The sequence below is a fragment of the Pangasianodon hypophthalmus genome, chromosome 13 (assembly GCF_027358585.1).
Source record: "Pangasianodon hypophthalmus isolate fPanHyp1 chromosome 13, fPanHyp1.pri, whole genome shotgun sequence".
Lineage (NCBI taxonomy): Eukaryota > Metazoa > Chordata > Actinopteri > Siluriformes > Pangasiidae > Pangasianodon > Pangasianodon hypophthalmus.
This window is the reverse complement of record NC_069722.1, coordinates 3,749,135-3,760,538: the sequence shown is the minus strand read 5'-3', so window position 1 is coordinate 3,760,538 and position 11,404 is coordinate 3,749,135. Positions and strand designations below refer to the sequence as shown.

Genomic DNA, 11,404 nt, shown 5'->3' with positions numbered 1-11,404 from the left:
ATGTAACATTAGCGTACATTTCCAAACAGTTCTCTGGTATTCCACAGCGCTGTTTAATTCTCAATTCTGATTGGTCAGAAGGTGTTGATTCATTTTCTATAACAGCAGCTCTGACACATAATCAGATTGAAAACATCTAATTGTTGATATGGTGAAGCCTTCTCTAAGCTTTCCTGTGTCTCCAGTTTACGATTTTTCTGTAACATGACAAGCTGCATTTTTTAATCTTATTTACTTCAAGAGAGAAGACAAAAAAGAGGCACTGATTATTTTCCTATGACAGCACACACCCCCAGATGTTTTATTCCTTACATAATAAACATTTTGTTTGTAATAAACACATTTTGGTCTGTGAAAATGATGCTTTTGGTCTGAAATTGTTCTCTAGTTTCTGTTCTATTATTTCCTGACATGAAAGTAAGTTTGATATCAGAAGTGTTGATCTTTCTGTGATAATGGGACCATTTGGTGTTGTGATTTATTCAGCTTCCTGTGTGCACATTAGAGCAAAAATGATAGCCCATAAAATTAATAACAGAATTTATTTCTTTGTAAATATCAATCTAATTGCAGTACAGCAGTTGCAGCATTTCAGAGGCAAACTGTACATTGTGGTTTGGTTTCGTTGCACACAATTTTCATTAAAAAAAAAAAAAATCAGGAGTTAAGACTAAATCAGATGCCCAATGTGATGTAAAAAAAAAAAAATGAAAACACCAGCAACATACAGTGCAATCATAACATTATGGCTGAGACAAAATACAATAAATCAAAGCTGTTCAAGTCATAGAGTGTGTGTGCATCGGGGTTCAAGTCTATAAACATCCCCACGCTCCAATACAGCTTTAAACATGTCCTTCGTATAATCATGAGTTTGAAGTTTTATTGCTTCTGATAAACAGCTTTGTCCACCATTTGGAAAAGGAAACGGCCTCAGACTGCAGCATGGCCTTCAAGGTAACAACTTCCAAAAACTCATATCTCAAGTGATGGCCACTCGACCCCTCATCTTACGCACTCCAGTAGAGCCGAAGGGAAGTGGTGAAGGGCACATTAAATCAGTATTAGAGTGGGGCCTATCGTTATTACATACACACTTTCAGGTTTTATGAGTCAGATTGTTTCTCGCCCGCAACATATTCAAGTTCTCTAATGAATTAAAATAAGCGGATTAAATATCAAAATAAATACAAATGATTCTGATTTGTGTTGTGGTAGTGATACAGGATTACTATATTTAAAAAAAAACAGTGTTGCTACATTCATCTTCTTCTTCCTTTACACATTTTACACATATAACAAAGAAAAAGAAATGCACAACATGGAAGACGTGTCACTGGATCTACCTGGAATGCAAGAAGAAGAAAAAGAAGAAGAAGTAGTACAATAATAAATGTGCCAATCATCAATTACACAATATATTAGCACATTCAACATGCACAATGTTGTCATAGTCAGCATCTGGCTGTGCATCACTCAGAAAGAAGGCTGCCTAAGCAGGCAGCATTTTTGGACAGGAAGATCTGTCAGAGTCTGTCCCCTAAGGTTCCTTAGAGGGTTCCTTCTCAGAGAAAGCAATCCTGTAATTCTGTTCACAACACAAGTATAAGCTGGAAGGTTTGGAAAAAAAACAAAAACAAACACACATGACATCAGACGTGAATGATGAAGGCCCACATTTCAGATATGGACTCAACAATGCCTCGAGTGGAGAGACCACGCTGGATTCTAATCCAGCCTCATCATTTATCATGATTCTCGATTTTATCATACTATTATCCCCCGGTCAGTTCAGCTGTATGTGGCAGATCACCTACGATGCCTACAGCTGTGTGGCTGCACACACACACACTGTAGTAATAAAAACATAAACAGAGATGCTTAAATTCAAAATGTCAGCATTATTCTTCAGTTGAGAAGTGAACAAAGTCATGCAGAGTGTTTATCAAAAAGGTACATTCTAGAAAAATAGACAAACTCTGATTTCTTTACTGTATATACAATTTTATAATAAATTAGTTTTGTTCAAATTTTGTTACAATACCTCAGTTCTAACTCTCTCAGAAGCCTGCTGAGAGCTGATTGTTTTTTTTTTAAGTAACCTCATCAGAAATCCAATTATAGATTAGTATAACAACATAGTACACTAAATTTCAGCTTGATCAGACTTACCGTGTCTGAGAAACAGCTATTTGAACAAAACCCGCCCCCTCATGAATAACCCGAGAATCAGAATCTTATCCTTCAATTTTTTTGTGAATCCATGCACTCAATCATAAGTTTCGGCTGTTTGAGTAAATTAAGCTCCACCCTCTCATGAGATTGGCATGTGGTGACCAAATTGTTTTCAAATCGCATAATGTTTTTGATAATTATTGAGTGTCAGGGTCTACTGAATCCTTCGAAGATACAGCAAAATCCTAGGAATGAGAGTGGGCGGGGCTAAATGATCCAAAAGGCAAATTCTTATGGTTTAAAACAACGAATGAGGAGAACTTTCACTGTAACAAACCTTCTTCAGTAAAAAAAATGGAAACCTTGTCAAATGCCTGCTGAAAGTTGATTGGCTGATGGCAGCTATGTTTTTTAAATGATCAGGTCATCATCAAAAAAAAAATCCACTTACTGTTTCTGAGAAAAAGCTATTTGAACTTAACTCCGCCCCATATTAATGACCACACCCGCTTTGTATAGTGTCACGCTTTAAGTGCATTGGATCACTGATTCCTCTCTCTGCCATTGTGACCGATTCCAACTTGACTCATTTTTTTTATTAAAACACTCTGCATGATTTTGTATTTCTCATCAAGCAAATTATGTTGACATTGAGAAATTTTGGCGAAATTGCTCTCTAATAAGCGCCGTTATGGATCCAGAAACAAACTGTGGTGTAAACTACATAAAATAATACAGTGCTGAGACAGGGCCAGGCGATATGAGGATGTATCGCAACAGCTAGCTTTTTAGAGCTTAGGAAAAAAAAAGCTTACAGTCATTGTTCTGCACTGGAATTCATCTTTTTAAATACTGCCACATGTTTTGACAAATAAATTACTTAACAAGGAAAAGGATAAAACAGTTGGCGACCTGGTATTGTCGAAAACAATGCTAACTGGTGATGTAACGTATCCTCTGTAACATATCGTTCATCCTTACTGAGATCGACACAACCTCTACACAAAATAATAAAATCAAGACTATGTTAATGAGAACAGCAGCATCACCAGCTTGAGGTTTCATTTGGTCTCAAAAAAAAAAAAAAAAACTAACATAAAAAAAAATACAATTGGAGAGAAAATGAGGCACAAAAAAAGGAATCAACATCCATAACGTCCATCTTTGGGTGTATTGTTCAAGTCTTGTGTGTGCGTGTTCATGTGCGTGTATGTTTGTATCTCAGACTTGTGCCATGTTCTTTTTCGCCTCACTACTCTCCAGAATTATGTCCACTTCCAGGAAGTCATCCGGCGTAACTTCCTGTTCCTGTTCTACACGCTTCCTGTCCCTCCTGCAGCAGCTCCAACCGGTTTTAGCCGGTCGCACCAGTGAGAGGAAAAAAGCGCCGACACACACCCCGGCCGCGCTGGAGTAAAACGCCAAGCCGTAATCCTTCATCTTGTCCACCAACACGCCTGCAAATCAAACACACACACACACACACACTTCCATGAACAAAACACATGTCGACTTCGTATCTTTTCAGGGACAATTGAGAATATGAATTTAGACATCGTATCTGGTTAGAGATTTTTGGATTGATGGAGGGTTCTTCAAAAACTTTAAGACTTCCTCTGGACGAATGAACATTTTCTAACAGGACTTCTTAGTAGTGGTAACTTTCATACCAGAGATGGCAGAATTAAATCAAATTTTCATCATATTTACATATGATTTTTTTCATATTTACATCATACGGTGTTTACCTGCGAGTGGTGGACCGGCGAGGCCAGCAAAGCTCTGGATGAAAACGTAAACTCCGGCACCCATCGTCATCCTCTCCATGCCCAACACATCGTCCTCGGCCAGCATGGGGATGTGGGTGGAGGCGACCGTGCCAAACAGGAAGCCGCAGATGGCGCAGCAGGAAGCGAGTGCCCAGAAATGTGAGGAGAAGGCAGGGAAGAGTGCGAGCACCAGGCACAGCAGCACCGTGCAGATCAGCAGGATGTAGATTTTGCGGATGGGCCTGCGGTTCATTATCCAGCCGATGGACAGGCGGCCAAAAATCTCAGCCGCAGCCATGATGGAGAGCATGTAAGTGGCCTTGTTGCGCTGCACCCCGTATGACACACTCAGCTCAATCAGGTAGAGCTGTGGTGCAAAAAAACCCAGCGAGGCAAAGAGGCCAAAGAGAGAGTAGAAAATGAAGCTGATGTCTTTTAGCAGCGATAAATCGAGGCGTTTCCTTTTTCTCTCCTCGTTCTGTTTTTGTTTTAGAGGAATGGAAGGCAGTGCCTGATCATCTTCACTCTCTCCTTTCTCCACCTCCTCCAGATCTGTTTCTGAGATGTTGGACAAGGCCACGTTCTGCTCTCCCGAGGAGATGGACTGAACACCGGAGTCGACGGAGTTCAACGACGTGCGCGTGAACTCGTTCTCCAGCTCGTATTTGTTTTCAGGATTCGTTTTAAGGGGAGACTGAGGACCTGCCAGTTCCTCTTCCTGCTTAGAACATGCAGGCTGTATGATGATTGGTCTGAGCAGGGCTCCACAGCCAATCACAGAAGCCTGTAGGAGCCCTATGACAATCATGCAGTTACGCCAGCCAACCTGGTCTTTCAAGGCGCTGAAGGCTGAAAAATGGGGAGGAAAATGATAGTGGTGGGAAAATAGTAGTGGTAAAGTAGCATTATAATGATGAATTTTATAACTGATCATTATGACCAGAAAGCATCAAGTATCATCTCAATGTATTTGGTCATTTTGTTTACATAAAATTAAAATTTTCAAATTTTCCATAAAATAAAGAGTATCACCGTGTGACATAAAGAGTATAACACACCGTGTGACAAATAAATTATTACTAATATTCACTAAGACTGATCATAATAACTAGCTTGAGTCATAATAATTGCCCATTTTTATTGTGCCTTATGAACATATTTAACTTGACTTATAGACGGTCCTGAAGAGGTTGTGTGTACGAGCTGTTCTGAGCGAGCGCTCGTTACCTGGAGCCAAGGCGAAAAGTGAGAAGCACTCTCCGGTGGAGGCGATGGACGTGACGAGTGACCTGCGCTTGTTGAAGTACTGCGAGAGGATGGTGACGGTGGGCAGGAAAGTGAGGCAGTAACCGAGGCCTGAAATAAAACAGCACAAAGGAAGAATAACAGCCACTCGTGCACGGGCTCAGGTCACGCTAAAGCACTCGGGCGCTGGCTGCCGTCGGAGACTGCGCTGAAAGAAAACTGCAATTAAGAGAGACACACAAAACAAAAAAGAAAAGAGGAAAAAAGGACAAAGAAAGAAAATTGGTGTGTTAGGAGGGTTTCCACTGAGCAGAAATAAAAGTTGTGATTGTCAGGGGAATGCTAGCAGTGCACTGAAATAAAGAGGAATGGCAAGGGAAACTGAAAAGTGGGCTGATCAGACTAGTCATTTGCATAATTTTGATACATAAGATTCAAATCTTCAGGCAAATTACAATAATTATGAGTACAACAGATAATCATGACTCAGCAAATTCCATAAGAAGGGAAGGGCAGGTCAGTCACAGCACTGTTCGGATTCTCTCTCGGTACCTTCAGGAAAAATGGTGGTCATTTTCAAAAGAACAAAAACTGAAATACACACGTTACATTCTGTGCTAAAACAGGAAGTGGGTGTTGCACCCGCCTCTCAGGTTTACCCTGAGTATGAGACGTGCGTTTTCATAATGCTGTCACTGCAAGCACAAAGGTGAGCTAATTACAGTGCTCCAGCTGTGCTGAAGAACGGTTTTATATATCGTTAAGCCGTTCCATCTCCTCGGCGACTGTAGCTAGCGTAACATTAGCCATCCAGCTACATTTCAAGCCATTTTTCACTGTTAGGTAACAAGCTACTTCATTTTTACCTAGCTAGATAAATGCTAGCTAGCTTATTATTAGCAAGACAACAAAAACGCTGGCTAACGTTATGTAACATTGTGTGATGACGTCTGTGCTTCTTGTTAAAAGTTTAGCAGTGTGTAGCGTCCACCAATCATGAAGAAATGCTTGCTTTTCCTGAGGGAGTTCCACAAAACGGATCACACACAGAACACACACCACACAGATGGCAGTGTATCAACAAGTCAGCAGTAAGCAAATCATTTTACACACAAGCAGTAGCAGTGAGTCAAGGTGACTGGATACTGACTTGGTTGCTTTCTGATGTAGACAGGGTTAGAAGATAAACAGACAGACAGATTTTTCCGCCTCTATTCACGAATGGTTTATTCCATCTTCAGAAACAATCTGTGTTTTTAATCTTCATGTTGTTAGACTAATAGAGAGGGGCAGGATTAAACAGACAGGATGATAGTTGGAGAGACAAAATATCAGACCTCCCCTCTTTTCAGGATGGTTTGTTCCATGTTCACATACACAGATACGTAGGGATAGTGACAAAGTATCAAGGGAGTTCTCCCATTTATTTGAGAATGGTTTGTTCCAGTTTCAACTTGATTTAGTGCTACTAGACACATCTCAATGGCCTGGATGGACACACACACACACACACACACACAAGCACAGTACCTGCAACGAGTCCTGTGGTGATGTACATCTGAGTGATGGACGTAGTGAAGGCGGTGGTGACGGTACCCAAACTGATCAGGACACCCCCGACCATCACAACCGGCCGAAATCCAAACCGGTTACTCAGCACTGAGGAGAGAGGAGCTGGAGACACACACACACACACACACACACACCCCATTAGCACAAAGATCAGGAGCTCTTCCGGTGATGTTACAAAGAAATATGAACTTTAATCCATGAATGAAAGGCAAAGTGTGATGACAAAGCATATAATGCATATAACTGCGAGGGCGAGATTCAGACTTGCCCTTCTGAGTCATTAGCCATACTGTTTACACAGTATAAAAAGCAGCGCCGTTCAGCTGGAAGAAATGTTTACATGTGCCATGAACCATGACGCAGTGTATTGCGTTACTGTTAGTTCCAGGCTCTGAGTGTTCACCTCAGTGATCTTTGCTTTAAGCTCAGGGCAGAGTGATAACGCCTGCATTCACCAGGCTCACCAGAGGCTTTGCCATAATGGCTCACAGGAGACTGCAGTGATGCACACATGGCTGCTGATTGCGTACAGTCTTTAGAAATGCTTCCTTACGCAGAAAGCTCTTGCTATAATAACCCATTTCCAAAAGTGCTTCTACTCATAATGAGAAATGAGTCTCAGTGCAGACGAGGACTCGTGATTTAATACCTACAGTGGGATAAATGTGGTCAAAGTAACAGGGGGAAGCGAGAACTGCAATATTTCTCGTCAAATTCTCAAATCCAGATTTATAAATTGTCATCCCTCCTAAAATAAATCAATAAAATGTTTTCCCCAAAACAGATTCCTAATTTGCTTCTTTCCTAAAAAAAGACTCCTATTTTTTCCCTACAGAGTCTTAAAAACTGTTTTTCCTGAAAACTGATTCTCAAAATTCTGCTTTTTTCTTAAAATTGATTCTTAAAAAGTAATTCCCTAGAAATTTTTTTCCCTAACTCTGATCCTTAAAAATTAGTTGGGTTTTTTTTTCCGTAAAACTGATTCTTTAAAATCTACAGCTTTCCTTAAAATGTATTCCTAAAAAACCCAAAATTTTCTCTAAATGTTTTTCTACAAAAACAAAGTATTTTATATTTTTTAAATGGATGCCTAATTTATTCCTTTTTGTCCTGAAAACATGAAAACAGATTCATTAATTGTTTGATATATTGCTTAAAACTGTCATATTTTCCCCTAAAATGGTTCTTCAATTGTTTTATTTTTTCAAATCATATTCCAAAACTGAATTTTTTTATTTAATGTTTAATTTTCCCCAGATTTAAAAATCTGTTTTTTAATTAAAATAGACTTCTAAAACATTGATTTGAAGAAGGCACCTCAAACATTTGTTCCTGAAACAGATCCTCCATCCAGATCCTCCATCCAGAACCACCATTTTCCTAAAACAGATTATTGATTGATCTCAGCAGGGGCGTCTAACCTGTGAAGGACATGATGAAGACACAGATGGAGACGATCCAGGACACCCGGCTGTTTGTCTCTCCGAAATGGTTGGTGAGGTCCTGCAAGAAGATGCCGAAGATCTTGATGATGCCGTAAGTGAAAACCTCCACGAGGAAGAAAGCCACGGCCACGACCCAGCCCCAGCCTCCATCAGGAACCTGCGAGTAGACGTTGGGTTTCATGCAGCCGCGCAGAGTGGGCATCGGTCCCATCATGGTCGACTCGTCACGTCCTGCATGAGAAGCGGGACAGTAAATATGTACAGACTGTAGTGAGAAACACGGTCAGCATGGTGTGAACAAAAACATAACACTTGTTATATAGCTAACCTTTACACTAAGGTTCAGCAGTTCCAATACATCAGTCATACAATTAAATGTGTCCTGGTTAAAAAACAAAAGACTCCCTTTTTCTTCCATTTTATAGCTGAAAACTAATTTTCCTCTAGTATGTCGCTGTCTTTTTCACTACTTAACAATCACCAAGCAACACAAGTGTCATGAAATCAAAAGCGATATTCCCTTTCCCCTAATAAGGGGAATGATTTGAGCAGTGATGAACAGTGCTTCCTTTCTGTCATGTTGATGTAACATCTAAATCGTCTGAGGCTCCAAGGCAAGATACAAGGAACCCCTCTAGTGACGGCACATCACCATGAACCTCAGCGGAGCAGTGCGCAGAAGCGACACGTGATTCTCCGAGGCAATGGAGACATCAGAGCGTGAGGTTCACCTGATACATATTCAGCCTCCTCTGCTCCAGGTGTAATCTGAACTTGTATGTAAACAATCCGCCTTCTGACGCCTCTGCGAAACATGGCGTGCTTGTTCTACTCAGATAAAGGATTGTGAAGTGTGAGACAGCTTACTCAGCCTACAGACATGATACTGTTTACACTCAAAATAAGCTTAAATCAGTCTGTTTATGTTTAAATCAGGTGCATGTGGCATGCATGGAATTTTTGGAATGAAGAGCTGTGTGTAAATTATGAAGACATTTCTGTGATTTATACAGTGATTGATTATCCTATGTGAATGGATCATAATTACTAATGATGTCACCTTAACATATTTTACTAATGATTGTATTAGTAAAATATCCTTACACACACACACACACACACACATATATATATATACATATATATGTGTGTGTTATAGTTTTGCTAGAGCAATTTTAGCTAGCATTTGATGAAAGATTACACAAAAGACGTGATTTAATTAGCAGAAACTAATAATTTTAATATTCATTAAGACCAGAGCAGCAGAGACGCCCGGGCGCGAGGCTGTTGCCTCAGCAACGCGTTCTCCCCTCAGCCAATCACACGTCAGTATTTCTGTACGTTGCTCATTAATATCATTAATAATTCATGAGCCGACCCCGAGTCGGTCGCTTGACCAGCGCTGATGACGCAGTCTGATTGCGTCACATGTGGGCGGAGCTTACGCCACACACCACCCTTAGAAGCGGTAGCAGGCTGGTTAGTTACAGGAACTGAGAGGACGTTGTTTTATTTCTGTAAACTTTTCACTTCCGGCATTTCCAAACATTAGTGACAGTAGGAGAGAAAATAAAGAAATGTATGTCCCTTTTTTCTCCATGTGGCTAACATGTTTATGATTTATAATAAATGTTATAAATGGTGCAGTTCCTGTTCAGGGTGCATGAGCATCATTTCACTGCACAGCAATGCAGATCTGCTCCAAACACTAACTAACACTAACAAACCGGCTTCAACCAGTCAGTGCAAACAAGTTCCCGACACACTGCATTAGCTCTGATGGTTCAGGCGAGCAGTCTCACCAAGGCTGAAGAGTTGCACACATTTCCTCCTCGTGTGCAAATGAGGGACTGATGAATACATCACTGATACATTTCTGACCAGAGAAATCCCTCCATCAAACCCTGGAACATGTCACTAGGCACATACATTACTCTGACACAACACATTTATGAACATGACATGATGGTTTACTTACCAAAAAAATCCTGACTGGGCAAAAATGTGGAAAATATTCGGTGGTCCACTTACAAAAATAGCAACAGTACAATCCCGGGCTACCTTCCTTTCAGCAACCTGACCAGCATCTTCACGTTCCCGAGCTACTTTTCCCCAGAACTCAGCAGTAACACTGTGAATGTAGAGCGGTTTATTCCTCTGTGGGTAAAAGTACCGCTGTTACAGAGGCTCCAACTCACACTATTACCGCTCGCGTGCTCTAATTCATCTGTAACTCCGTTTCCAGCGCGAGCATCACCTATATAACCGGTCTGTCCTCGTCTTTCCCCCCTTTTTACCCCCTCTCTCTCTCTCTCTCTCTCTCCCTCTCTCTTTCTTTCTCTTTCTCTGTCTTTCTCTTGGCAGATTTTTATACCGGCTCGAGCCGGTATGGGAGACGCGGGCACGCGCGCCACCGCTACGGCAAGAGGAGCGACGAGCGCGCGCGTCCCTCTAACTGCGCGCTCACGTGTCGCACTTTCATAAAGCTTCCACACAGAAGCATTAAACACACACACACACACACACACACACCGTCCACAAAACAAATCCACAAATATATACACACACCCACATTTATATATATATATATATCTTAAAACAAATATCATAGTAATATTTTTAATCTAAATAAAAACATTATTTGTACTACTGATGAATTCCTTTCTCTATATTAGCCTACGTATATATTTAATTTCTTTAAAAAGTGAAAAAAAAAAAAATATATATATATATATATATATATATATATATATATATATATATATATATATATATATATGCATTGCGTACAGAATCATCATTTGGGTGCATATATTTTTTCAAGGAAATAAATCGCCCACTTTATAGCCTATTTTTTAAAAACCTTTTCCAAATATAATAATGTAGTATAAAAATAATATAATATGATTTATAATATCCATAAGCACTTTTGCATTACTGGAAAATATGTTAATATGGCCATGAAGCCTAGTGGTGTAGTATTTGTTTAAAAATGAAATATGAAGTAATTATTTTTTAAAAAAAAGAAATGTGCAACCTTATCATGCAGTCTTTCTGTAAATGTCCTTATTGGTTTAAAAAAAAGGGAAAAAAAGAAAAAAGAAAGAAAATCCTATATTTTTTAAGCATATAGTTTAGTCTATATACCTTATATGCTGTTCGAAGACAAAATGTAGGAGAAATAATGACATAAATAAA

The 11,404-nt window shown here is 39.9% G+C and overlaps 1 protein-coding gene across 2 annotated transcripts; it reads right to left on the bottom strand.

Moving 5' to 3' along the window:
- Positions 1–523: 523 nt before the first annotated feature.
- Positions 524–10,613, bottom strand: slc16a6b (solute carrier family 16 member 6b). Of its 2 annotated transcripts, none has more exons than XM_026916694.3 (6): positions 10,185–10,613; positions 8,183–8,437; positions 6,720–6,863; positions 5,172–5,300; positions 3,924–4,793; positions 524–3,632 (listed from the first exon to the last, which is right to left on the bottom strand). In XM_026916694.3, exons 2-6 carry the CDS (start codon positions 8,418–8,420, stop codon positions 3,397–3,399), a joined length of 1,617 nt encoding a protein of 538 aa, XP_026772495.3. In that variant the 5' UTR covers positions 8,421–8,437; positions 10,185–10,613; the 3' UTR covers positions 524–3,396. The 2 variants fall into 2 exon arrangements, with proteins under 2 accessions (XP_026772495.3, XP_053095321.1); XM_053239346.1 differs by lacking the exon at positions 10,185–10,613 and adding an exon at positions 10,009–10,174.
- Positions 10,614–11,404: the final 791 nt, after the last annotated feature.